The sequence below is a fragment of the Pseudonaja textilis genome, chromosome Z, assembly GCF_049901715.1.
Source record: "Pseudonaja textilis isolate UNSWEBS1 chromosome Z, rPseTex1.2, whole genome shotgun sequence".
In the NCBI taxonomy this organism is placed as follows: domain Eukaryota; kingdom Metazoa; phylum Chordata; class Lepidosauria; order Squamata; family Elapidae; genus Pseudonaja; species Pseudonaja textilis.
In genome coordinates this window covers 86,102,598-86,130,460 of record NC_142008.1, presented here as the reverse complement: position 1 = coordinate 86,130,460, position 27,863 = coordinate 86,102,598, and the positions used below count along the sequence as shown (strand labels likewise).

Below are 27,863 nucleotides of genomic sequence, written 5' to 3'. Positions count from 1 at the left end.
TCCCATTCCTTTATGTAGCACCTAGCATACTGTTCAATACTGGAGATTTATTTTTGTCTATTCAGTCTGACAATCAGGTTACAAGTCTTCAGAATTCCCTTAATCATAATTAGAAGCCGGATCTGTTCAAATTTGTCCCAACATGTATTGGAATCAGACCACTTTTTGTTCTCTTTATTGTACTTGACAATGTATTTCATTAGACTGTTTAATACTACCAGATCTGGGCAAAAAAATCCAGACAACCAGCAGATGGCAGTAAGGCTGTAACGCAACCTCTATTGCCTTTGGTCAACTGGATTTCTGCAGGCTAGTTCTGGTAATCTAATTCTAATTAATCAATGAAGGAGGAAGCTTGCAATAATATTACAGAGAAATAGAGTTTTCAAAAACATTTATTGGTTCAGTTGAAAAGAAATCAGAATCTGAGCTTCTGGAAAAACCACTTGTTCTTGCCTGTCTTGTATCTGAAAGAAAGAAAACATTTTTTTGTTCTGTAAATCTGTGTTAAGTAAGCATCAGCCAAAGCAATCACTTCATATATGAAATGAGCTAAGCAATCAGTATGTTTATAATAAATATGATGGTTGATAATTTTAGGACTTGTAGACCTGACATATTCAGAGGTATGGAGTATGGAAGACTGATATAAAGCAAGAGACATTGTCAGAAACACGGAAATTATACAATAAGCCATATTAAGCATCCTAACATATGGTAAATTCCTTCTTAAAAGTATTTCCTTTATTAGGGCAACTCAAAGTACAGGGAACCTTGATTTACAGCCATTTGTTTATGACCACGGAAAAGTGACATGACCAGTATTTGCTTATGACCATTGCAACATACCCAATCAAATGATCAAAATGTGGGGGGTTGGCCACTAGCATGTTATTTATGACAGCTGCATTGACCCAGGATTGCAGGGTCATGTCATCACTATTGGTAAAACCCAGTTACAGCTTATATGAAATTATTCTGCATCCATTTTTTCTTATAATTTTTTCCTCCCTTAAAAATTAATGTCTGAACTGTTATAAAATAAACTAAGTAAATTATGATTATCTTGTAAAACATGAATGAATAGAAGTATAGTCAAATGATTAATAATGATACTAAGGTATTTAATTTTTGATTGAAAATATGAGATTATATGCAATGTAACTGTAATTGAAGACTACGAAATGGAAGCACAAAACAATTTGTAAACCAACCGGCACACTGTATGCACACATATGGAAGATAGCTTTATGTTTTTATGTTTTGTTTGTTTATGTTTGTTTTAAAAAACCAATAATTTTTTTTTAAAAAAATTAATGTCTGTAGTTTGAATTCAACTGGAAATATAGTATCATTCCAAATTCACCTTTCTTCAAATTTCACTTTGGCCTCTCGCCGTGCCTTACGTTTCAGGGCAGGATCTCTAAATACATCCTTGTTGACAATGGTTTTGTCCAGGGGAATATCAACAGAGTACCTAAACAAAACACAAGAGGTGGCAAAGTTACAAACCCAGAAGCACTTTTGCCCTCTTGTCTGGCTTTTATTTCAAGTTCACAGCTGAAATCAGAGCATAGGAGAAAGGAGTTTGAATCAACTATTGCTCTTGGTTGAAAGATATAAATATAGCCCTACATACGTTCTGTTCCTCCCAACTCACCTGGTTGGCATCAAGTGGTTGTAATTGTAGACTTTAACAAAGGACTTGATTTTGGACCTTTTAGCAATCTTCTTCTTGCCCATACTGGCTGTTACTTTGCGTGGGTAACGATCAATACCTGCCACCAAGGCATGGCTGTATGGGCGGTCTGAAGTGCCATCATCAATGTTCTGTAACAGAAACTCATTAGAAAAGTCATAAGAGGCATCTACTACAATGTCAAACAATGATACTGTTAGGTAATAAACTGCAAGTTTATTCAGGAGGGAAAAATAGTACTATTTTTGTTTTGCTCTGAACAGGAAATTATTTGGACCCAGTCAATTAAAAAAATCCATTTTGTACTTTTTCAGTTGATCACTGTGCAATTCAGTTGATCCATCAAGGCTGCCAGGCATGTGAAGTCAAAAGCATAAATGAAGCAAGCAATCTGTAAAGCCAGAGCTGCAAATGCTGCAACAATGGAACCCACATGTGGCAGAACATCCTGTGCCCATATAGGCCTTACCAGTGACTTGCAGACACACCATGGACAGCCCACAACCTGTTAGATGTCAAGGTCCTCTTTGAATATGATGGATGAACATCACTATCTAGATCTTTCTTTGCTTTATTTACTTCAGAATTTACTACTCGCTTTTATGGGTTTAAAGAATTTGTTATCATAAAATGTGCCTACACATATCATTCCAATTTTCAAAACCATAATTGAGTGGAAAAAATGAACTCTGCATCAAGTTTGTTAGACTTTATATAGCTCAACTGAAATCAGAGATCAATTTTAAATCACGCCATACACAAGTAGACACAATACAAGTTTATTGACCTCTCATCACTTTCTAAGATCACTTTAAAACAGAATTCTCAATTATGATATTCAAAGCCCTTGATTTTCTACCTTTGTTGTTACTGTTCCTGATACTACTTTCTTAGTGTGTAACTCTTTATTAGATTGCAATATTTATTATTGTTATGTAGCTTTTGTGATCTACTCTATGCTACCCAAAGTGACTTTGATTTGATGTAAAGTGGTTCTGAAACGGTTTATTGTTGACATATTGAATAAATAAATCTAAGATAATATCAAGTGCATTCCATTACTTTGGGCACAACTTCTAGAAAATAAATTGGCAACACAGTCAATCTTGGAAAAAGCAAAGCAGGATAAGACACAATTGAGATTTAGATGGCAAACCACCAGTAAATCCCAAGGTTGTACAGCGGAGTATAGAAAAATATTCTGGAAGAAGGCAGTGGCAAACCACTTTCATACTGCTGCCAAGATGACTGCATGGATATGTTTATGGTCACCCAGAGCTGAGTTTGGGGAGGCTTTACTAAACTACTTGGTGAAGAGATCCAGCTTTCTCACCTTAACAATAACAGCTTTGCGTCCAGAATAGCGTCCAGCCAAAACAAGAACGACCTTCCCAGGTTTCATAAACTTGCCCATTTCTGAGTAGAACAGTGAAGAAAAACTTTAAAATGCAATCACATATACATATCACATCATTATTTGAAAAATCGAGCATTTCCTTGCCATCAGCCTGTCTATCATTCATATATTAAGTATGGTTTCATCTGATAGTGAGACAACCCGGCTCTGAACAACTTTGTCTTTAGCAATCAGAGGAGTGTTCAACGATGGTTAGGAGGAAGTTTGATCATCAACACAGGGTCACGTTAATCTCGTAGACCCCAGAGCCGAGGACAATGCCGTCCCACAAGAAGTTTTTGCTTTATTTTTATTTAAAAGTAGACAATACGTTTATTCCAGACGGAGGCAATTTTAACCATGAACGCGGAAGAAAAACATAAGCCCTTAAGAGAATATATTTCCTTCTCTAGTGCCGGCACACCACAGACCATGAGAAACTAAATTCCCTACCATAGTTATTTACTTATTTTCAAACCTCCCAAACCATCAGAGACACATCTGATACCTTAGGCCCTGTCCCACCAACCTGACTTTTCAAACAGTTTGAGAGGATTACAACGGATTGTTCCACAACGGCTACACAACCTTACCGAAGGTATTCCGTCTATGGGACGAAGCCGGAAAAGGAGAGGCACGTAACTTCCGCCGACCTTTCACCCCTCCCTGAACACACTGCGCAAGCGCGCTTTCGTTCAGCGGGCGGGAGTGTGAATGATTGATGTGGGGTTTCCGTTTACCTGAGTATTTAAAAAGCAGTTTCTCTCGTCTTTTTTCTAAGATTGATATTTGCCTTTACAAAATAATTAAGAAATCCAGGATCTAAGAGTATTTTTTTTTCAATTATGTGTTTAGCTTAGTATGTTTACTACCTAGTCTACCCACAACAAATGCTGATCAATAATTCCTCTGCCGTTCTTTTCTCTCAAACTTTGTGTGAACATGATCGTTCGAATTAAAAGCGGAAAGTCAGATTTCGAGAGCAATCAAATCTAGAATGACAACTGATTCCATTCAATAGATTAAAAAACACACGCACATGGTAATACAAACTGGCGTCAGGTAAGCTAGGAGCCCCTTTCCCCTTTTCATATTGAACTGTGTATTAAACCAAGGGGAAAGGAGTTAGCGCAGCGTATGTATTACGATCAATTTATTTAACATTTCCTAAACACTTTTGCTGTAGAAAAAGGCCTTACTGGGACTACTTGAATTGGGTCAAAAGCAATTTAGAAACTTGCTGGGCATGGTAGAGGAAAATAGCCTATCAGTCAGAGAAGGATAGAAAAGAATAGAATTCTTTATTGGCCAAGTGTGATTGGACACACAAGGAATTTGTCTTTGGTGCATATGCTCTCAGTGTACATAAAAAATAAAATACATTCATCAAAAATTATAACATACAATTCTTAGTGATAGTCATAGGTTACTAATAAGCAATCAAATCATACTAGGAAACTAAAAAGTATAAATCATAAAGATACAAGCAACACTGTTATAGCCATAAGCGGGAAAAGGTAGGTACTAGGAAGGATGAGAAGAATACTAGTAATCCAATCTTAGCAAATAATTTGACAGTGTTGTGGGAATTAGTTGTTTAGCAGTGATGGGATTCAAGAAAAAACTGTCCTTGTGTCTAGTTCTGTGTGCAGTGCCCTACCCTTGTTTTGAGGGTAGAAGTTGAAACAATTTATGTCCAGGATGTTAAGGGTCTGTAGATATTTTCACAGCCTTGACTCGTGCCATATACAGGTCCTCAATGGAAGGCAGGTTGGTAGCAATTGTTTTTTCTGCAGTTCTAATTATCCTCTGAAGTCTGTGTCTGTCCTGTTGGGTTGCAGAACCAAACTAGACAGCTATAGAGGTGCAGATGAGACTCAATAATTCCTCTGTAGAACTGAATCAACAGCTCTTTGGGCAGTTTGAGCTTTCTGAGTTGGCACAGAAATAACATTCTTTGTTGTGCTTTTTTGAAGTTTTTGATGTTAGGTGTCCATTTTAAGTCTTGAGATAACTTTTAAATAAAAACTTGAAAATCTCTACTGTTGATACTGTATTGTCTAATATTGTAAGAGGTGGTAATATGGAAGGGTTTCTCCTAAAGTCTACCACCATTTTTACGATTTTGAGATTGTTCTTGATGGAGGGCTTCTTCGGCAATGGGATAATAAAAAAGCATTTGAAGCAAGAAGGAACACAGCACATCTCTAGTGATTTATTAAAGAAGCAGGTGAAGGTGGGGGCCAGTTGGTCAGCACAAACTTTTGAGCAAGGAGTGGGTCTGGTGCTTTTCCTGGCTTTTGTCTGTGAAATAGACCTTGCACCTCATTCTCTGTATTCACCAGAGGTGGTGGTGGGCTCAATGGGATGGGAGAGGTTGGAGGAAGCTTGGTGTGTCTGAGATGGGGATTGTGGAGATGAGTGGCAGTAGTTTCCTCTTAAATCTACAGTAAAACACTCTCAAGTCATCTGCCAGTTGTTGATTTCTTTCAGCATGGGAAGGTTTGCTGTAACCGATTATATTTTTAAGTGTTTTCCACATGTTTGCTGGTTCATTTGTTGAGAACTGATTCCTTAGCTTTTCAGAGTAGCTTCTTTTTGCTGCTCTGATTTCCCTTGTTAATATGTTTCTGGCCTGAATTCTGAGAAAGATGAGCTATCCCAAGTACGTTGTAATTATTTTGCTTATTTTTTGCCAAAGCAAGACATTTTCACTGTTCTGGAATGATTTGCACTTATGTCATTTCTAAAGAATAAGTAAATTCAAGAATGATATTTAAATGTTAGGTATATGTTCTGTGTTGAAATATATATTTAAGTATGCAAACCTTTACAATTTTTATATTAAAAGTGAACCTTTTGCTTCAACAGTTTTTTGGAATATATTTTAGAATATAAATATACCATAAAAATGTTTTTATACAACTTGTTCAAAATACTAACCGAAAAAAATACATATTGTATTTCATGCTCAGGGCATCTGGAGGATTTTTGTGGATTGGCAACCTAATATCCATCACCCATTTGTTTTTCTGTCTTATTCAAATTGTTAAGGAATACCAAATACTTAAAAATCTTTTCCACTTGCAGTACTGCACCCTAACCACTGCGCCACAGAGGCTCCTTTTATATTTTTATGTTGTTTTATGTCAGTGGAACACAGCATTTTCATCCCCCCGTTTTTGAAACAGGATATTAGTGGTGTTAATATCATGTTGACTAATACGATTAATTCAGAAATATTTGAGACACTGAACCTTTTGAGGATATATCACCGCCAAAATTCTGATGAACGATTTTAGAGTTTTGTAAGTACAATCACGTTCACAACTCCAGCAGTTTGTTGATTGTCTTCTATGCTTAAAGCATATTTTTTACAAAGGAAATACATATTTCAACATATTCCGTTTCTTCCCTGTCCCTAGAAAATCAAGTAAAGCAGGTTAAGTATATCTTCCTGCAAAGGACAGCTTCATGCCAAAAAATCTCCATTGACACAAGTATAATACTTTTGTTTGGTATATATCATTTTTCCATATTCTATTGGAAAGATGTATCCATTTATTTCATTCTTTGTGAAAGAGATCTATCAACCTCAGAACTATATAGATTCTCTATGTAGACTGAAAGAGATACTGCACTCTTCCTCAGCCAAATATGTACATGTGTCCAGGAGAAGATTCTTTAGCAGCCTAGAAATACAATTAGAATCATAGAGTAGGAAAAATACAATTAGGCCACTGAGCCAAATTAAAGCAAAAGAAAAATAAGAACAAAAATTAAGGACACCAGACTGAATTTATTAAAAGCAAAAGACATTTTCCCAATCAATTGCTTCTTCCCATTACAGTGAACTGAGGTCAAAACAAATAATATATTTATAATTGAAGATACCCAAGGGCTTAGGGTAGAATGTTTTAAAGCACTCCAATGGATGAACCATCAATGGGTAAAAAAGATCACCTACACTAGATAGGAATTTCAATCAGACAATTCATATATATAGATATATCACAACTACTTTAAAACAAAACTGCAGTTTATATAGCCAAGACGTCAATGAGCCCCCTGTGATTGTCCTCTAGAGCAATAGCATGATCAGAATCAGCTTTGAGACTGTAGTTTGTCTTCATTCTTACACATACAGGAAATCTTAAAAGACACTATACAGAGTTACAAGTGCTGCATATATGGAGACTAAAAGATTACTATTCACCTAAAGGCTAAGAGTGCCATAGTCTGAAATAGACATTCTTTAGACACATCTTTTATCACTATTCTGAAGAAACATAATTCAAAAGAACATTATAGCCAAGCCTTGTTGCTTTAAGAGATATAATGGAAGAATCAATAGGTTCAGGTTCAATGTTTGACAGTATGAATTTCCAAAACAGCAGCTTGATTGGTTGTGCATAACCAAATCAAAGAAGACTATCTTGTCTGCCATTGAGAAGACTTCTAGCATCAAGTTATTTGTTCTTTCAAGGAAGATGCTGATTTAAATGTTCAAGCTTAATAGCTTTATTATTGATTTCAAGTTAAGATTTTATCCTACTCTGTCAAAGTAATTAAGATCCCAAATTGAACTGTCCTACAAACAAGCATTATCATCTCTAATTCTTTCCATCTAATTTGCAAACTAATCTCTCAGTAATGAATGTATATAATTTTTTGTTTTCATTAAGTTTGGTTGGTAAACTGTAATATTTCTTAAACAATGTATTTCCTTATCAGAAAGCCAACTGAGAATATTGAGCATATATTGACCTGTAAGGATACAATGGATTCTATTTCCTAGCACAAACTAGCTCAATTGGAAAAAACAAATATATTTCCCTGGAAGTAACTGGTTCTGCAGCATCAGTATCAAATACAGTAGTTTAAGGCCACTGGCACATAAAGTCCCTTCTTTAAAAGTGAGGAGCCAGGCAGTATATTTAAAAGTTAAATTATAAATGTAGGTATCAATCCTTTATCCATCAGGGAGAGGACACATAAAATGTGATGCAACTAAAATATTAGCTATGTTTAAATATAATCTTGGTTCCATGGCAGGACAAAACTTTCCTAAATTCCCATCCATTTGCAAGCAAGATGCTCTCTAACTCCACTGTCAAATTTGTCCATGCAGCAGATATCTTAAAAGATCCTGCCAGTCAGGATCCTGATGCATGTGATTGGAATCATCAGTAGCAGCAGGAGACTAGTCAACCAACAATATTTCCTTCTGTAGGAATGTATCAATATGGCCTCCTGGTCAGAATAACAAATATATCCTTCCCACCAGCCAACCCCAGGACTGAAACAACATCCACTTGCCAAGCCACTCAAAAGGCATCCCTGATGTTTTTCAACTGCCGAACGGCCAAGTCCACAGGAAGGCTGAATTGTAGATTACTAAGACGGCTAAGGAGGTTAAGGGCTCCCTCAAAGCCTGTTTGGGCCATGTAACTCCAGGGTTGGTAGTGGACTTGGATCAAAGTTCCTGATTTGCAGATAAGATTGAGCCATGAGACTAAACGCTGCTCATTGAGTGCCAGGCATACCAGTGCCTTCAGTTCTGAGTCTGCACTACGCTTGAATGGGTCATGTTCTGACAATACTGTGTGAATGGCTGACAGCAGGCTCTGCTTTGGGGTGGCAGGTACCCCACCCATCACTGGAAGGGCAAAAGACTGGGAGAGTTTGCGAGCTGGTGATTCCACAAAGGCACGGCCGTTCTTTGAACTGTAATACTTTACAAAGAGTTCCCATGGATGCATGGGCTGGGGAGAGGAGCCCAGCATAGGAAGCAAGCAGGCAATTGGAGCTAGAACCAAGCTCATCCCAGGAGATGGGGTGTAGAGGCCATGAGCCAGCAGATCCCGCACAGCAGTTGTCAGTTCTTTACGTACTGCCAGTGTTAGTTCATCACGTCCTCCCAAGGAAGTATCCTGGATACCTGAATAGCTGATGACATGTTCTGTCTCATGCAACTGGTACTTTTGAGCAAGTTGCTTGACATGGGCCACAGCCATCTCTAGCTTGTTCATTAAAGGGGAATAGTCTCTGTCAGACTGGTTCCTCTGCCATAACTGATGAGGGATTTGACCTGTTGCACAACCGAACTGGCTCAAAGCAAAAATCTGTAGCATAGCAAGCATCCGTCGCATGAGATGCATCCCTGTTTCCCGCATCCTCTGGGCTTCTTCTGAGTTCACTGCAGAGAGAAAGTGAATATTTTTAACACAGTTGCATAAACTTGCATATTATGTCACCATCTGAGGAAAGGACAGGAGGAGGAGAAAGACTATAATGATTACAGTTATATGTAGGGCTAACTTGGCAACATTCTATAAAGTTTTGGAGACAGAAAAGTACTTGAGAATGAGGTTAGTGGGTGCTGCTATAGTGATAGGGGTGATCATGAAAGAGGTTAATAATATTTATGTTGACTTATTCAACAGGACAACCTGGGCAGATAATGAAAAGAAAGCATGCCCATGTGGTTGTCCATATATGAAGGAAGAAACAGTACTGCTCCTTTTTTATCTCTTAGTGTTTTGCAGCATGCACATAACACACTCCATATTTCATGAGCCTGGTATGTACAACCAAAATCCAAGTACCACATATACTCTTGCAGCAACCACATTTTTTAGGATGACACCCCCCCCCAAAAAAAAAACATTTGGCTGTCTGATATTTAGAAATTTGATTTCCTTATACTGATGGGTCATTTGATGCCTGCAAACTGATTTTCAAGACAAGAAAATAGTATAAGCCAGTAGTAAATCTCCACTAATGGGAAAGAAATCAAGGCTAAAAATAGGCATCTGGAAAAAGCTTAGCTGAACAGAATAACCAATTTCTACTCAGTTCTTTCCAAAAGATCTGTGATTATTTTTTTCCCCACAATAGTATAAACAAGATATCAGTGGCTGCTTCTGCCAAGATGTCAGAGGCTGAACAGAAAAATAAGAATTGGGGCAGATAAGTCAGATGGAAGGGTTCTGTAATTCCCATTCCTCTCATTAACCTATTCCAAATTGCCACATCCCATTTCTATAACAAGCAAAAGTCCTCTACCAATTTTTAATTCAACTGACCTTTTTAACTATGATATGCAAACAAATTCTTGCTTGGATGGATACCAACCTCGGTTGCTTCTGTGATGTTGCTGCATGTTTGGCTTGCAGGTGCCACTTCCAGTTTGTTCACTTGAACAGTCACAATGTCCTTCCTCTGGTTTGCCAGGACTACCTTCTTCTACAAGAAAGAAAAAGATTTTGACCAACCTTTACAAAACCAAGAGCTCAGTTTTGGCTCATATCATATATCCAGTGAACCAAAGGCACAGCTTCATCCCAGCAATAATGCTTCTCTTTCAGTTATCTTTATATAGATGAATACTAATAACTGCAATGCATTATTTCTATACTCTCCAATTTCACATTCAGTGCAATCATTTGAGGATATCTCAGTTCTGTACAAGTCTTTGTAAAGAAGGGTTATTCCAATTTTTAGATAGAAAAGCTGGAGTTGGCATGTAGTAAGCCCCATTCCATTGTAAGTTTATTAATATTAATTTATTTAAATTTCTAAGCTACCCCGGCTTGATTTACTGGTTAAGGCACCAGGCTAGAAACTGGGTGACTATGAGTTCTAATCCTGATTTAGCCATGAAAATCAGCTTGATGATCTTGGACTAGTGTCTCTCAGCACAGCTCACCTCCCAGTATAGTTGTTGTGGAGAAAATACGAAGCAGAAAGAGTATTAAATATGTTCGCTGTTTTGAGTTGTTTATAAAAATGGTAAATATGGGATAATTTATAAAATAAATATTATATAGAAATACAAAATCACTCATACAACAGAAAAAGAATGTGGGAAGAAAATAATCACCATCCCACAACTCCCAAAGACCACCATCAACATTAATCCTGAGAGAAATCAGGTCTTATGGATTTGTTTAAATAAGGTCTGAGTGAGTTAGTAGTCTAACATCCTCCTGGAAAACTGAAATCACATGACATTTGTTGCTAAACACTGCTTTTCAGATACCGCATTTCTTTATTTTTATTCTTTCTCATAGAAAGCTTATACTGCAGAAAGAATGCAGAAGACCAACTGAAAGTGAATATTGCACTGGATGAGGAAGTGAGTACATCCTTGTTATTGTGATGGCCAATGTTATTAAATCCTGCAAGAGCTCATAACTGAAAGCACTCTAAATATCAGTAATAATTAACTTTTCTTCCCAGAGAACAGCAACCTACTTTCATGGGCTTGTTTATAAACAGCCATCAAAAATAACCTTTCAACAAGCCAATTAGATAAGTAGACTTGTAACAAATTTTGGTACGACCAGGTTCTCCTTATAAATTTTCAGACATTACAAAACCTAATATATCTGTGAAAATGAGTAACAATTGGGTTTGATGAACTGGATTCTAGTCTAAGAAAGCTGATTCCATAATTAGTTTTGTAGGATATTCAGGTTCCATATAAATTGTTTATTTTTCTTGCATTACAAGAGAACCAACACCACTGAAAAATTATTAAACAGGACTTTATCTGTCTCCTTTTCCTGCTAATTTTGGTAAGAACAAAAAAAAATATGATAATTTGTTAAGCTGAAGTAAATATTTATATTAATTTGGTATTACAATTCAGTCCAAACTTTCAGGTTATTCAGTACATTCCACATTTCCTTTCCGATCTGGTTCCCTGGATTGTACCAAGTATGCAAGATATTTGTATTTTCTGACCCTGGATGAAATTGATAAACATTTCAAGGTCCCGGATCTGGGTTTTCAACTGATCCACCAGCTGTTCCTTTACACGTGCAGGGTTGATGATTTGTGCCACAGCAGCATCCACCTGCTGACGCAACTCTTCTGGGGATAGCAAGGCAATGTCCTCACTCAAGTTCATGTCCAATTTCTTGATTAGCTCCTCAATAATCACCTGTGAAGCACAGCAGGAATAAATCAGGAGTTAATCTCACACCTTGCTAAGGATTCTCTTCCCAATATGACTAAAAATCAAATGGCTCAGCTAAAGGCAAATTATGCCTGACTATATACCAATGAGCCTTACCTGCTGTCTCTCCATGACCATAGACTGAGGCAATGCATCATAGCTACCCTCCTGGTAGGCAAATGTTTCCAAGTCATCTAACTGTGCCTTAAGCTGCAGAATTAATTCTCGTTGCTTCTCCTTTCTAGCTTCTAGCTGTTCTTGCTTCTCATATTCATTCTGAAATGAAGACAAAAAGGTCATATTATATCACTGTGTAAATTGGAGTACAGTAATTGTGGGAGGAGAGCTGTGTTAGTCAATGGAAGCAAAAAAAAGAGGAATCTAATAGCATCTTTTCTGATTAATTTTTTTTATTATTTTTACTTAGCTTTCAGGGACTGCAGTTCAATTAATCAAATTTAGAGTGGCTATGCAGCTTATAAAATGAGTTGCAGCTTCTAATGTTTTTTTCATATAATTGTTAATAAGAAAAGGCACTATCAGACTCCTTCTATTGATTTTAAGAGTGAAGTTAGAATAAAGTTCTTAAAGAACTATGTGCACATTTCAGACCTAATGGCTATCTGTTGTTGCATAAAGCAGTCAACCTTGAATTGAAATTGCAATGTTGCAATGTTGGAGCATCTTTCTTCTCTAGCTCTTACTTCTGTCCACAAACCCATTAGTCTCAAGCGAACATCACTGGAAAGGGAAGTGGGGAAAAGATGCCCTTCAGCTACAACCTAGAAACTCTTCTGACAGTCACTTTATATGCCTTTTTAATTCAACAGCTTATAAAAAGTGCAAGAAGATACAGAATACAGCAGACACTTGTTAGGTAAGCATAGTCATTTGCAGATTATTATTTTTTACCTGACAAGTAGTCCTCAACTACAATTGGGACTAGAATCTCAGTTGTTGAGCAAAGTATTCATTAGGTGAGATACCCATGCAACTGTTTCATTCAATGATCACAGTCCAGGCAGTCCCCAGTTGCCATTGTTAAGTGATCTGCAAAGTTGTTAAGCAGCTGGAGCAAAAGAACTGCCTGCAGATGGATTTCAGCCCTACTCCATGTGAAGAAAAGAATGCTTCTGCAAGGCTGCAGAAATGGACCTTCAATCTTCGCCATCTGAGCTCCATTGTTGCAGTCCAGCAGAGTAGTTCAGCTACACTCAGCAGGTACCAGAGAAGAGAGAGAGTCCTCTTGGTGGGCAACTGCAGCTTGCAACCTTTCCTGCTGTTTCTACATTGACTTTCTATGGAAACCAGCAAATAAGGTTGCTGTCAGATGAGGCTCCATTCAAAATCCAAGAAAGAAAATTTACTGAAAATTGAAGTGGTAGCATCAGAAGAATACAAGATCTGAAGCAATAGGCGTGAAAATCACATATAGAAAGTTATCCCGTGTCCTCACCCCCAATAGTTCAAACTGGCCAACCAATCTGAGATGTGTATAATGTCATGTGGGGCATCTTCAGGTGGTGTTTCAGATATCCGGTATGCCAAGACGGTTGACCTTGGCTTACTCAGATAAGGGGCTACATCTGCACAGTAAACAAGTAAGCATGGTCAAGAAAACATCCCAACTTTTACATTTCACCAACTCAAACCTCCAGCATTCTTCCCCCATGAAGTCCAATTATTCCTCCCCCGCTTTCTATGACAGCCAGAAAGATAAGCAGAAGGATTCTTGGAGGCTGACAATTGCAAATGGTTATCACTTGGTAAGTGTGAAGAGGATGCCAAGTGCCCAACCTTAGAAGATTTTCTAGATCTTGGAGAAGTTTCAGACACAAATTTTATGTTTTGATCACAGCATCCAGTTTGGGGGCTTGTTTGAGTTGAGCTATGGCATCTGAAGTGAAAACCTACATATAGAGAGTGGTAGAATAGTCAAAATTAGGTTCTGTTGTCTTCAAGGACTTAAAATGGACACCTAACATTAGAGCCATCACTGAAAACATACAACAAAGAATGTAATTTCTTGCTAACTCAGAAAGCTCAGACTGCCCAAGTTGCTGATACAGTTCCACAGAGGAATTATTGAGTCTGTGATTTGTACCTTTATAACTGGCTGAAACAACCAGACAGGACAGACAAAGACTTCAAGGGATAGATAGGACTGCAGAAAAAATAATTGCAACTGGCTTGCCTTCCATTGAGGATCTGTACACTATACGAACTAGAAAGAGGGCTGAAAAAATATCTACAGATCCCTCACATCCTGGATATAAACTGTTTCAACTTCTCCCCTCAGGATGTTGCTACAGAGCATTGCATGCCAAAACAACCAGACATAAAGATAAGTTTTTCCCCCGTGCCATCAGCCTGGTGCAGGGGTCATCAACCTTTTGGACCTCAGGGACCACCCAACTCATAATTTTAAATTCCAGGGACCACTAATCGACACATTCAACTGCCAGGCGCACTGGAGACCTGGCTGGGGCAGGAGCGGGAGCTGCCTGACAGCTACGATCTAAGCTCCGAGATGGCTTTTCAGCTACACTTTGTGTTGAAAACAGACTGGACTTGGGGGCGGCGGGGGCAGGAAGAGCATACAGCTGTTGATGTTGGATTGTACGCATTAGATGCAGTTGTGATTAGTAATGTGGGGTGGAGACACGAGGGATTAGTAGAGCGGCGGATGTTAGGTTTGGAGGGAATGTATTATAATAGACTATTATCTTCTTGAACGTGAGTAACATAGTTTATTAGAAGAGTTCTCACCTTTCCCAGGAGATCTGACAGAGGGCTAATTTGTGGGTGTGGCTTGATGGTCATGTGACTGGCTGGGCATGGCTTGTATGTAAATATTATAAATATTTATATAAATATTGAATTTTTTATTTAAAAAGAGCAACTTTTACCCCAAATCAGGCAAAGCAGGCAGGCAGATTGAGTTGCTCACAGAATCACAGATTCATTCAGAGATCTATCTATCTGCCATTGGCGAGCTCAGTCTGTCACATAAAATTTGCTAGCTAGCAAACTCAAAAAATTAACTCAAAACACACATGTATGTAAATATTAAATTTTTTATTTAAAAAAGAGCAACTTTTACTCCAGATCAGGTAAAGCAGGCAGGCAGATTGAGTTGCTCACAGAATCATTCAGTGATCTGCCATTGGCTACCTGAATCTGTCACATAAAATTTGCTTGCCGTGTGTCTGCACTGAATAATAGAACCTTCAGTCCTAAGGGAGGTTTGGCTGTGCTTAAAAGAAGAGCCAAAGATCTAAAGACTAGCTAGAAAGCAAGAAATCCAGCCATTTCCTGCTTCCTACCAGGAAATCTAAATCTCCCAGCACAGCAGAACAGCTGATGGTCGGAAAAAGTAAAAATAGCAATTTAGCAGGAAAGTTTGCCAGGTAAGGAGTGAATGGGTGGGAAGGGTTCCCGCGGGCCATGTGGATGGCGCAGACTTGTGTTTCTGCGCAGTCTGGATTAATTGCTTTAGGGGGTGCTCTGGGGGTGAGATTTCTCTGCGGCACGACAAATTTTTCTTGCGTCCCACTGATTGGCAACCGCTGCTCTAGTGAACATTTAGCAGTGTCTCACTTTTCTTTTCTCATCTTCCCTACTATCTTCTCCTATTGGCTTCTTATGATTTATCAACTGTTGTTTGCAACTTGTGAATAATGATTGTATTATTTGCTGTTACATACACTGTGACTTTACGCACTGGAGATAAAGGGTATATCCAATCACATTTCCATTCCATTCCTATTCCTAATTAAAGTAGGATTTTGTATGCTTCACCAGGGTTAATAAATATTTATGTATTCTTAATTTTTTTTGAAAATTAAAAACACTTTTGATATAATTATAAATAACATACAATATATATTGCATATATTCTTAGTTTATTACATTTGAAGCCAAACATTCATACTTGTGTTGCACTCATAAGCATTCTTACCTGGTCTCATTAAAATAGTGAGTTTTGGCTCTAATCACAATGAATACACTTATATTTTATATTTCTAAGTGCTACTGCTATTTATGACCAGTTGCAGCATCCTGTGGTCACATGATCACAATTTGTGATCTTTTTTTGTTGCTTTCTGGCAAAAAAAAATGCCCATTTGGGAGAGTGAATTTGCTTAACTACATGATTTGCTTAATGACTGTGGTGACTTGGTTTAAGACCATCATAAAAGAGTAATAAAATTGAGTCATGCCACATGGTGACCTGCTTCAAACCACAACAACTTATGATCAAAATTCCAGGCTCAATTGTTTTCATTAATGAGGACTACTTGTATTCATTGCTGTGGCTTCACAGCAGCTAGACAAAATTTGCAAAATTTTGGGTAACTACAATTCCACGGTATATGAGAAAAAAAATAATGTGCTGTTTAACTCTCTACCTAGGAACTCTTTTAAGAGGGATCTAATTAAATTTCCATATAAATTATAATACAGGTAGTCCTTGCTAAGTGACAATTGGCAATGGCAACTTAGTCATTAAGCAAAGCAATCTCTAAATGAAACCACAATTGTACTTATAAACTTCCTACGCCTTTCTTTAGCTTTATGCTGTGAAAAGTTTAAAGGTGAGGATTAACCAGCCATAAAATTATTTCTTCATCACCACAACTATGAATCATCTATAAGGACTATCTGTTCAACATGTCCCACATTACCAGAGGTGTTCAAAATACAGAATTTTTGGTCTCCGCTGTCAGTGATTGCCAAGGCAATATATCAAATTTAATTAAAGCAATTGCTCTCTGACAACAGTAACTTGTTAGGGATTAACAGAATTAGTTGGCATGATACTGAAGACTCCAACCTTTATGCTGCTTGATTATATGAATATTTATTTATATCTTTCTACTCATCCATAATACTTCAATGAAATGCCATATAATAAGAATGCTTGAAAATTCAAAATTTCCTACAGTCAGTATTACTGAACTTTACTTGATTATTTACTAATCACAAAGTTATAAAAACTGGACATACTTCTTCAAATACTAATTCTGAAAAGAGAAAGTCTCCTAAGTCTGTTGGACAATGCATTTTATTAATTTGCTCTAGTTGAAAAAATATTTTCAGTGATTCATATTAATGTCAGAAATTTAGAAGTGAAAACTCCAAGTGTGGCTTTATAATAATTTATAAAATTTCAATTATATTGGAACACACCTATCAGGAAAAGCAGAATGAGCTCAAATCTTAAGGTAATCTAAGTTCTGTCTTTTGTCAATCAATTGATTATGGGAATATCATAGTAATAACAATCTTTTCTACTGTTGATTTCAATAGCTTGACAGGAGTTGCATCCTTCACTACTGTAACGATTTCTTTAATATGGGACTGAGAATCTACTTTATGGTTTTAAATACCAACATCAAAACTTTTAAGTAACTGGGATATTTTCCACTGTGGGTAAATTTCACATTGCACAGAGCCAAGCTCAGGAAATCTTTGTAGTAGGTTAATATTCAACTATCTCAGGTGGCTCCGGATTTATTCCTATCATAAAGTAAATCGGATTTATTAGGCAACGAAGTTACCTAATGTATCTTTGAAAAATCTCAGCAGTGGAATGTTGCACTAGTGACCTCCAGCTCCTGCTCACCTTGGCGTCACTGCCCACTCCGTCCACCGCCGCGGCGGCAAAGCCAAGGCCGGAGCCGGGGCAGCCGCGGAAAGCGAATTCCTCAAGCTCGCGGAGGAGTCGCTGTTGCTGTCCTGGGCCGGCACGCGCCACTTGCCGGAGCCGGAACTGGACCTGTGCGAAGTGCGAAGCCAAAGCTAGGAGCGCCGAGTGAAGACGACGGCGTTCCGCCTTAAGTGCCCGCGGGGATCCTGGTTCGGCTTCGATTTCCTCCCCTACTTCTTCCTCTCCAGGTTGGACCTCGGCTACTGCGCCCACCGGCGCCCAGCGTTCCCCGGGACTCGCCGCAGTCTCCATTGCCGCCGCTTCGAGGAGCAGCCGCTAACTACTAAAAGGTCAGCAGGGAACCCGGTCGGCAAAATGGAACGTCATTTCCGGTCCTGTGAGAAACAAGAGAGAAAATCGTCATGCGGAAGTAGATGCGGCCTTGGGTTCTTTAACACGCGCAGGGGCATACGGTAGCGTCATGGCTGCGTTCGTACGATGTACGTTCCATGATTGACTGGAGGGGCGTGGCTATTTAAATCAATTTTCTGCATTCGCACGACACCTCGAAGACTAAGTTAATCATGAGGTTTGAGTTTGCGCAATACATTTGATTAAAATGAGATTGATGTGTGACTCTTCTGTAAACGGCAACCAAGACAAGATAACGGTCAATTGCCTAAAATAAATTTCAGCGACTCAGTTTGAAATTTGAATAGAAAACAAAGGAGCATAGATATGTTAGCAAAAAGGATACATAGTTCAGCTAAGATTAACTAGAATTTTCTTAAATGCATAATATGCAATACTGATTATTTCGAAGGGAGGGAGCGTACTTATATACGAACGAAAGATAAAAGTTACGTTCCAATTATATAATGTTTAGAATGCAGACATTTGCAGAACAATCTCACACTTACTTGGACATTTCTTTTTCAAAGAGGCTTTCTTCAAGCATAGTTAAAATGTAAGCAGTTGCAACTTAGTGTGTTTCTAAAATGAAATGAATTAATTTACTTAGCAGAAATCTTGAGTGTAATTCCTTAAGCAAATGTGCCTTATCTTGAAAACAAATTTACACGATTCCTGAAAAGTTTCTGCCAAAATATTAAAAATAATTACTCTTAAATTAGCTTTAAACTGGCATACCCAAGAAAGTTTTTGTTCAACTAAACTGTAAGGATCAAAGTGACTACAGTATCTACTTAAAATAGATATACGGCACCTATGGTATATTATGGAACGTGTCAGGATATTTCTGGAAGTGTGCTGGGTAGCAACTACTGGGGAGGGGGAGCCTATGAATTTAGCTCCGCCTGGCCCAAGGGGATCATATAAGCCTGTCTGCCTGAAAGGGCAGGGAGGCTGAGGGACACAGAACATAATAAACGGCAGCCATCATGGCAAGGTGAGTGCTTGTGGTTTGATGACAGCTCTTTGATAAGACTTTTTCTATCTTTCTTTTTCAGTTGATCTGATCTGATGATCTAACTTCTGGGATCCCCTCAAAAATAAAAATCTATGGCCTTGTCTGCTTGGTCAGGAAGCCTTTCTCAGATCTCTAATATTCACTATATTAAAATGTGATATTTGTGCCAGCAGCTGTAAACATTTAATTGATTACCTTTTCAATTCTATTACATTGTGTGATCCTTCTAGTATCCTTTTTCAAACTGAGCGGACAGAAATAAGTCTGATATTTTACAGAATAGCGAGCAGATCTCTTTGTTCAATGATCAATTCAGGCTAATGGTCCTGTTATGATTTGTGAATTAGGTCTGAATAACTTGTTTAGTGGGGTTGAGCAAGTTTGCTAATTTTAATTGATTAATTTAGTTTCCGCTCGACTGTCAAAGGAAAATATATTTTGATATAAAAATTCTCATAATTGTCCCCTTGTATGTATACACACACTCTTACTTAATGGGTGTAGTTCATAACCATATCTTTTGTCTATTTGTAACATCATAAGGGAAACATCTTTAGGAAGAGGGGTTCCTAAGTAACATTGTTAGAAGAAAAAGTGATGTAGTGCTTCAAACTATGCAATCCTACATTTTATGGACTGAGGAATTAATTTGAAAGGGTCAATACAAGGCCAATTATCCCAACAAGTGACAACCCTCACAATCTGTCATGCCCAATCTTCTGCAAGTTCTTCCTGGAGTTTCACTTGATCAGGGTTTGTTCAAGGTCTTGTTTTGCCCATATGCATTGTGGATGCATGATACATCAATAATAATTGCATCTATTAGAACATGCCAATAATTAAAAGCATACAAATGAATATCCAGTTTTTCTATTATTCCCCTGTTTCATGAGTCCCAGTATAAATCCAATCAATTATATTGTTATTGACAATATTGACAGTCTGGTATCTGTGTGATCAGTAGGAAGAGATGCAATAGAACAGGCAGTTTGATGAAGGCTAACCAAGTCCAATTCTGTTTAATTTTCAGTAGCTTGGAGAACTCTTCCCAAAGTGACTGCAGTTTCTCCTATGGAAGTCTACTGAATCAAAAGACAATTGTTAGTATTATTGTGAGGGAGCCAGGGTTCCATTAAGGCTCATCATACATCACCATATATCGCAGTAGAGCCAAATCAGTTACTGAGTGCCCATTCAGGGTCCATATTGATGTTACTGGGCATTTTTCAGATCTATTTCTGTAGTTCTCAATTATACCCATATAACCTGAAAGCAGGTTCTTTCACATAGGGATGTGCAATCCTCTTAGGGAAATCTCTTGCTCTAGGCATAGACTGGGTGAGAGTCATCAAATCATTGATTGAGGTTCAAAATGGCTTAATTTCAAAATGGCTTCCACTCCCATAGTCAGCAGGACACAGATTAGCTCTTAAAAGAATTCTTTAAAAATGGTTAGTACTGTAACTAATTTGGGTTGTTTACTGCTGACCATGGGAGTGGAAACAGTTGGGGGTATTCTACTGGTTTGGTCTGGTTCTGGCATACTGGTAGCACCAAAGATTGGCGGAGACCAAACTGGTTCTCTCTGTAGAGCTGCTGGAGCTGCTGTTGGGTCTACCCACCCACCTGCCCACCCGGGATCCCATACTGACCTTTATTCCTTGCTTTTGAAGCACAGCAGCTGCTTTGCGCGTCAGAGCAGATTGCCCCACATCAGCTGCTGAAGCAACAGGGAGAGTGCAGGATTGCAGGAGGTGAGTCAGAAAGCCTCTTTGAATGCACAAAGTGCATCCACCAAGCCATACCCATTGAACCTGTGATAAACTATTTTGAAACCCACCACTGAGTGGAACCCACTTTGGAATTAAGCCATTTTGAACCTCAATCAAAGATTTGATGACCCTCACCCTCATGCTTAGCAAGAGGACCTTTTTCATAAGACATTTGGTCCTGGTGACCATTATGAATAGTTCCTCCGTCAATTGAGCTATACAGATCAATAGCTACTAGATGATTCTGCTCTAAATAAAATAGCTTTATAATGGCATTTACATATATTTGTTTTAAGAATCATAAAATTCTTGTAAGACCAACTGAGAATAAAACATGAAAGTACCTTGTAATCATTTAAGCTTGTTGCTCCTAATAAATTCTTTGAAGTTTTTTGAAGTTGGCTCGAGACTCATGATTCAATTAGGATGATTGCTGGAATCCTGACAATGAAACTGTGTATTATAATTTGCCAGTTTGGTGTAGTTGTTACAATGATGGCTTAGAAACTAGGAGTTCTAGGCCTCCCTTAGGCGTAAAAGCTACCTAGCTAATCTAGGTATCTAATCTACCTAGATCAATCACTCTTTCTCTCCCCAGTCCACCTCAGGTTATGGTGGTGTGGAAAATAAAAGGCAGGAATGTAGATAGTCCTTGATTTACAACAATTCACTTAGTGACCATTCAAAGTTACAACAGCACTGAAAATTGTTCCACCATTGTTTACACCTATGACCATTAAAGTACCCCTGTGGTCCATGAGCTACATTCAAATGCTTGACAACTGACTCACATTTTTGAATGTCCAGGGTCACGGGATCACCTTACGTACTTTCTGACAAGTACAATCAATCGGGAAGCCAGATTCACTTAACCAGGTTGCTAATTTAACAACTGCAGTGATTCACTTAACAAACGTGGCAAGTGAAATGGGGCAAAACTCACTTAACACATTTCTCACTTAGCAACATAAAGTTTGGGCTCAATTGGGGTTGTAAATTGAGGACTATCTGTTTTAAGTATGTTCACTGCCTTGAGGTATATAAAATGAGATAATAATAATAATAAAATCTAGATAGTGGACATGACAATACCTAGAGACAGGAGAATAGATGAGAACTGGTGAAGATAACAAAATACAGGACCTGCAAATAGAAGTCGCGTGACTATGGTAAAAGAAAGCAAAGATAGTATCAATATTATTAGGTGGCAGGTGTGATCCCAAAACAATGGGAGTATCATTTGGACACCATTGGTGTTGACAAAATTACCATCAATCAACTGAAAAAGGCGGTTCACTTGGAACAGTTTATATCCTATGACAATACCTTTAATACCATCAAACAATATCTGCCTTCTCTAGATCATTGGAAAGGATCTATCTGGATAAAAATGCCAGATCCATTCTAAATATCTGTGCAGCCAACCATAATATAGAATAGTTTGAGGTTCCATATTTTTTTGGTGAGATGGCATTCACACTTTAACCACTCCTCTGTATAATTCTTTTGCTTCCTTAAGACAAGCAGCCAAAACTCTATGGTATGACCGTCCGCGATATGTATTTCTAGAATTCTGCGTGGAAGACAGCAGGGATGTAAAAGTGGACCTTGATGATTACAAGGTAATATTGAGGTAAGAAAACATTGTCTTCTGTTTTAGGAGGGAAAAAAACCTGAATATTGGTGTTAATAAGCAAATACAAATGTCTAGCTTTTATTTTCCATTGAACACTATAGAACTTATTTCTACAAAAAAATACATTGGATTGTGTTACTGTATAAGTGTGTCGATTTTCTGATTCTCATTCACACATGATCAGTAATTAGTCTAATTCTTCACACAACTGCTTTCTTCTCTAAAAATGGAAAGTTTGCCTTCAGAAGATGGATTAGTAATGTTTAAGTAATATGCAGGTAGTCCTTGACTTATAAATCACAATTGGGACCATTCTCCAAGGCAGTTGTTAAGTAGGTTGTGCACTGATTTTGCAACCTTTTTAACCTATTGTTAAGTGAATTGCTGCAGTTAAGTGACTCAATGGTCATTAAGCAAATCTGGTTACCACCCCCCTTTGACTTTGCTTGTCAGCAGCTGGAAAGGTCATAAATAGTGATCACATGATCTAGAATGCTACAATAGCCATTAATTCATGCCAAATGCCCAAATAAATGCCAAATTTTGATCACTGATCCTGGGAATGATATAATAATTGTAAGTGTGAAGAATGGTTCTAAGTCACTTTCAGTGCTGTAGCAACTTCAAACAGTCACTAAATGAAGAGTTGTAAATTGAGGACTACCTGTAATAGCTAGTTTACTAAGCCAACTATCTGCAGTAGCATTTGTGAAAGCAGAAAATTTCAAATAAGTATTTACTGTGTATCTTTCTGCAGCTGTAAGAATGCTGATGGCATTGAAATATACAACGAGATTCAGTTTTATGCTAGAGTAAATTCCAAGGTAAGCAGATGAATGGAGAGGACCATCTTAAAATAAAAGAGTACATTTATTTTTCTTTGATATAGATAATCCTCAATTTACAATCTTAATTGGAACTGAAATTTATATTGTGAGTTGGTATGGTGATAAAGCAAGATGTCATGTGACCACACATTTATGACAGCAACTCTCCCCACTATGGTCATAAATTGAGAATTACAGGTAATTAAGTGAGTATCCACCACAATCTAAATTATTCTGAGCTGGTCCCTCCCAGCCCGGAGCCTCAATAAGTAACAGTCTATCATTACACTCTCACTTGCCTCTCTACCCACCTCAACTCTATCCTTTTGGCTGCCCTGCTTGTGAGAATTATAAGTGGGAGAAAACATTTAACAACTCCTATGTAGAAAATTCCAGAAACGAAGATGATTACACAAGAAAAATTTCGCTAGGAAATGCACTTTTGGATTAATCATACTTTATTAACTCTATGATAGATCTATGTGATGTTGTCAACAAATTATTAGGTTTCAAATTTTCTCTGTTTTCTCTGACTGTAAAGAACCGGGTTTTTTTTTTTTTAAGAACAGTGATATAATACCATAGATGTGATGGTTTTATTGTTACTTTTCTCTGTTGTATGGTGTAGATTCAACTGTTCAGTGATGTATTGAATAGAATGAATCCATTCTTGAGATTATATCATTGCATATCTCAACTACTACTTTTTGGTTAGCTCTATTTTAAGGGTTTATTTTAACCAATCTTTTATTTCTATACTATTGCTTAAATGAAAATGTGTAAATATGTTTTATTTGTTTTAACCATTTAGTCGTGTCTAACTCTTGGCGATTTTATAGGCAAATGCTCTCAATGCTATCCTATCAAGCACAGTCACTTTTAATTGTTGGATGTTAAACTTTCCATCAGCTATGGTGTCAAGTCAGAGAGCTCTTTGCTTGCCCCTTCTTCTTCTACTAAACCATTTCTAGCATTATTGCCTTCTTCAATGAATTTGCACGCATGACAGGACCAAGTAAATCAGACATAATCTTATGATTTTAGTTTCTATTGACGTGTCTGGTTTTATATGATTTAATACCTCTCTGTTAGTTACTCTGGCTGTCCATGTATATGCAATGATGGATGGAGGGAACCTTTCAAAGCAAATCAAAGCAAAAATGTGGCCCTCAAATGTGGATTTCATCAGTATTTATAGGACTAAATTAACTTAATTGCAATTACTTGTAGAAGAATTAATTGGTTTTTTTTTTTGCTACGGTGTAATCACTTCAGGATTCCCAAAATAAACGGTCAGGCAGGTCCATCACACTCTTTGCACGCAAGTGGAAGGATAAAGTGCCATGGCCACGTCTGACGAAAGAAGATTTCAAGGTAGGACACCTGCCCTGGTTAATTAGGGAACCAATACACATAAGTCTTGTTTAACAACCACGATTGGGCTTGACAATACTGTTATTAATTATTATTAAGTGAAGTGGTCTCTAAGGCAAACCATAACTGTGCTTATAATCTTATTTCAGCTTTCCTTTGCCTTACAGACCTGTGAAAATTGTAAATATGAAGACTAGTTGCAAAGTTACTTCTTCATCACTACGAATGATTATAAAAATGGGCAATTGCTAAATAAGGATGACTTATACTACCGAATCTCAGTATTATACGGGGATATCAGTAAGACCATGTCCTGCTTGCTTAACCATCTCCATAGAAAACTTGACTTTTTTATTTTTAGTCAAAGGGGGCAGTTAACATGACTTAGTTGAGATTTTATACCAGTTAAAAGTAGGTAATTTGGCAAAATATATTCTGATTTAATACCAGTTCTTTTCCTGTTTGATTGAAAAGATGGGGAAATTAGAATGCTATTGCTTTATTTTTAAATGTTACTTTTAGTAACAGTAATAGGAACAGAGATGGAACATGCTGTAGACAATTGTTTATCTTATTTGCAGCCAGCGTGGCTCTCAGTGGACTTTGATAACTGGAGAGACTGGGAAGGAGATGAAGAGGTGGAAGCAGCCATGGTCGAACAATATGCAGAAGTGAGCACAGTTATCAGATCAAGGCAGAATTCCAAAACTTACCTGACTCACTCTGAATTAGAAAAACTGAAATCTGAGAAAGTAGAAAGTGGCTATTCTGTATCCCAATTATAGTGCTAACTAATAGTGATCATAGGAATGATGAGAGGCTTTTACATATATGCAGAATGCAATTATTCTATTTAGCAGTGTCACAAGTAATAGCTAGAAAAACACCATTTACCAAAACAGGACCGTACTGCTATTATACATGCCATAAATTCTTGTATTATTTATGCACCATTTATACATGAAGTATGGAATATTGCAAATGTTTGCTCATATTTAGGTAAAAGGTAAAAGGCTCTAATAAGAGAGCAAATAATATTAATCTTTCCCTAGTTCTGAGTTTTCAGAAATGATCGACTACATGCTAACCTGCCCTCTTTTTACAGAGCAAAAAAGAATCATGTAAATCTAGTTAGCCAGATTCAATACTATTTCTCATTGATTAACATAAATAATAGTAGATATTTTAATAACTTTTTATGCAAATAACTGTTAATAATATAGCTATATTATTTGGATAGGAATATCCTCCACATTTCTCAATATTAAATAGTAGCACTGTTTGCTTTAATCTCCTTGTTTCCTTACAGCTCATGCAAAAAGTTACTAAGAAAGATCCACCCCCAGCTATGGATGATCTTGATGTAAGTATGTAGGAAATAGCATCTTTAACTACTGTATTTCTGAACTTCTGCTTGCTTGACTCCATACTATCAGTTTGTCAGATTTGCAAGTTAACATGGCTGGAGAACTGGGATGGAATATGGCTTGTGCTTCACTAGTATTTCAAGCCATTGTGCCAGAACTTGCAGAAGTTGATATAAACATTTTAAAAGTATCTCATTTCATAAATTTGGGTTATGTTTCTCTCTCAGTGAAATTACTAATCTTTCTCTGTATGCGCTTAATAATTTAGGATGATAGCTGAACGGGCACACCTCTCTGACTGGACTGCTATCTTAGTTTACTACTGCTACAGTCAGCAGTGACATGGGATTATGCTACATACTGGCTAAAGCCTAGATCAAGGAAGCAGATGCGACATGCCAAAGTGTTTCAAATGTATTTATTTTCAATAAGTATAAAAATATTGCAATGTAATTTTTCTGGATGACTTTAATAAACAACTCTTTGCACCAACTCTGTGAGTGAAATTGGCCCTAAAGACTAAGCAGTTGTTGTAATCCATTCCTTATTAAGTGTAGAAAGAAACGGGACTCAGGTAGTAGTCTTTGTAATTTGGATAATTACAAGAAACTCTTCGTAAATTTTTGTGAAAGAAAATGATCATTCAATAATCAAATACTAGCTTCAGGTTCTGACCAGTTCTGGAGAACTGGTAACAGAAATTTTGAGTAGTTCAGAGAACCAGCCAATCCCACCTCTGACTGGCCCTTCCCCTGTCTATTCTCTGCCTCCCGAGTCCCAGCTGATTGGCTGGGTCTTCTTTTGTTGCCCTGTACAGGAGAATGGAGCTGAAAAGCAGGTTAGTGGGGAAGGAATGAGATTTTGCAGTAACCTTTCCTTGCCATGGCCACCAAGCAATGCCATGCCCACCAAGCCACACCCACAGAACCGGTAGTAAAAAAATTTGAATCCCACCACTGGTGTTGCCCCTTCTATTTCATTGAGTGGAATTTCATTTGATCTTTGAAGTTCAGTCATAACTGGGAACCATCTAGAAATACTCAGCTGTTGAATAAGCTGGATAACAACAACAACAACAACAATTACCTTAACAGTTGTTCGGTCCTTGGTTAGGACTTGAAATGTTAAATTTTTACCAGCGCCATACTGTAAATTGAATTGATGACGACAACAACAACAACAACAATAGTAATAATAAAATAAAACACAACCAGGAACTGCCTATATACACAAATGCTATTTTAATAGCTCTTAGGCCCTTGGGTGGGACCTGAACTGTTAAGTTTTTATCAATTCCAGATTGTTAATCAAATTGAAGATTAACAACATTAACAACAACAATAATAATTGAAGGCTTCATTTTGACTGCCCAAGAACAAGATCTGTAGGCCAATTCCATGAAAACAAAAAATTAACATGCAAGTAACAACAGCAAGTGCCGCTTATGCAGCAAGAACGATTAACTGGATCATCTTATCAGTGGCTGTAGCGAAATCTCATAAACTGATTATTTACAATGTCATGATCAAGTTGCCAAAATCATACATTGGAAGCTTTGCCAGAAGTTTGGGTTCAAATGCAGCAAATATTACTGGGAACAGATCCTGTGGGACTTTGAAATCCAAACATATAGACATCTGGCCCACAACACACCTGACATCACTATTGTAAAAAAGAAAAAAAGTCTGGTTCATTGATATTGTAATACCTGGTGGTACACAAATTGAGGAGAAACAGCTAGAAAA

At 37.6% G+C, this 27,863-nt stretch overlaps 3 protein-coding genes across 7 annotated transcripts; 1 reads left to right on the top strand and 2 right to left on the bottom strand.

Moving 5' to 3' along the window:
• Window positions 1-377: 377 nt before the first annotated feature.
• Window positions 378-3,759, bottom strand: RPL27 (ribosomal protein L27). Of its 3 annotated transcripts, none has more exons than XM_026720950.2 (5): window positions 3,689-3,759; window positions 3,033-3,115; window positions 1,661-1,830; window positions 1,367-1,477; window positions 378-467 (listed from the first exon to the last, which is right to left on the bottom strand). In XM_026720950.2, exons 2-5 carry the CDS (start codon window positions 3,111-3,113, stop codon window positions 419-421), a joined length of 411 nt encoding a protein of 136 aa, XP_026576735.1. In that variant the 5' UTR covers window positions 3,114-3,115; window positions 3,689-3,759; the 3' UTR covers window positions 378-418. The 3 variants fall into 3 exon arrangements, with proteins under 3 accessions (XP_026576735.1, XP_026576737.1, XP_087772973.1); XM_026720952.2 differs by having other exon boundaries at window positions 3,625-3,720; XM_087916847.1 differs by having other exon boundaries at window positions 3,604-3,706.
• A 10-nt stretch (window positions 3,760-3,769) lies between these two features.
• PTGES3L (prostaglandin E synthase 3 like) lies at window positions 3,770-26,610 on the top strand. 3 transcript variants are annotated; one of them, XM_087916846.1, is made up of 8 exons: window positions 3,770-4,157; window positions 11,171-11,235; window positions 22,434-22,547; window positions 23,308-23,374; window positions 24,653-24,751; window positions 25,333-25,422; window positions 26,061-26,114; window positions 26,387-26,610. In XM_087916846.1, exons 2-8 carry the CDS (start codon window positions 11,228-11,230, stop codon window positions 26,396-26,398), a joined length of 444 nt encoding a protein of 147 aa, XP_087772972.1. In that variant the 5' UTR covers window positions 3,770-4,157; window positions 11,171-11,227; the 3' UTR covers window positions 26,399-26,610. The 3 variants fall into 3 exon arrangements, with proteins under 3 accessions (XP_087772972.1, XP_026576734.1, XP_087772971.1); XM_087916845.1 differs by lacking the exons at window positions 3,770-4,157; window positions 11,171-11,235 and adding exons at window positions 19,048-19,121; window positions 20,816-20,896; XM_026720949.2 differs by lacking the exons at window positions 3,770-4,157; window positions 11,171-11,235 and adding an exon at window positions 18,249-19,121.
• RUNDC1 (RUN domain containing 1) lies at window positions 6,875-18,228 on the bottom strand. The gene is made up of 5 exons (XM_026720946.2): window positions 17,690-18,228; window positions 12,178-12,336; window positions 11,847-12,045; window positions 10,233-10,343; window positions 6,875-9,294 (listed from the first exon to the last, which is right to left on the bottom strand). Exons 1-5 carry the CDS (start codon window positions 18,023-18,025, stop codon window positions 8,423-8,425), a joined length of 1,677 nt encoding a protein of 558 aa, XP_026576731.1. The 5' UTR covers window positions 18,026-18,228; the 3' UTR covers window positions 6,875-8,422.
• Window positions 26,611-27,863: the final 1,253 nt, after the last annotated feature.

Coding starts and splice junctions, on each gene's coding strand:
- RPL27 (XM_026720950.2), bottom strand. CDS start 3,113: ATGGGCAAGTTTATGAAACCTGGGAAGGTCGTTCTTGTTTTGGCTGGA. Junction 1,478..1,660: donor AACCACTTGATGCCAACCAG/GTGAGTTGGGAG, acceptor TGTTTTGTTTAG/GTACTCTGTTGATATTCCCC. Junction 468..1,366: donor AAAGTGAAATTTGAAGAAAG/GTGAATTTGGAA, acceptor TCTTTCTTTCAG/ATACAAGACAGGCAAGAACA.
- RUNDC1 (XM_026720946.2), bottom strand. CDS start 18,025: ATGGAGACTGCGGCGAGTCCCGGGGAACGCTGGGCGCCGGTGGGCGCA. Junction 12,337..17,689: donor GAGTGGGCAGTGACGCCAAG/GTGAGCAGGAGC, acceptor TCTTCATTTCAG/AATGAATATGAGAAGCAAGA. Junction 10,344..11,846: donor GTTTATCAATTTCATCCAGG/GTCAGAAAATAC, acceptor TCTTTCTTGTAG/AAGAAGGTAGTCCTGGCAAA.
- PTGES3L (XM_087916845.1), top strand. Junction 24,752..25,332: donor TGACGAAAGAAGATTTCAAG/GTAGGACACCTG, acceptor TCTTATTTGCAG/CCAGCGTGGCTCTCAGTGGA. Junction 25,423..26,060: donor TGGTCGAACAATATGCAGAA/GTGAGCACAGTT, acceptor GTTTCCTTACAG/CTCATGCAAAAAGTTACTAA.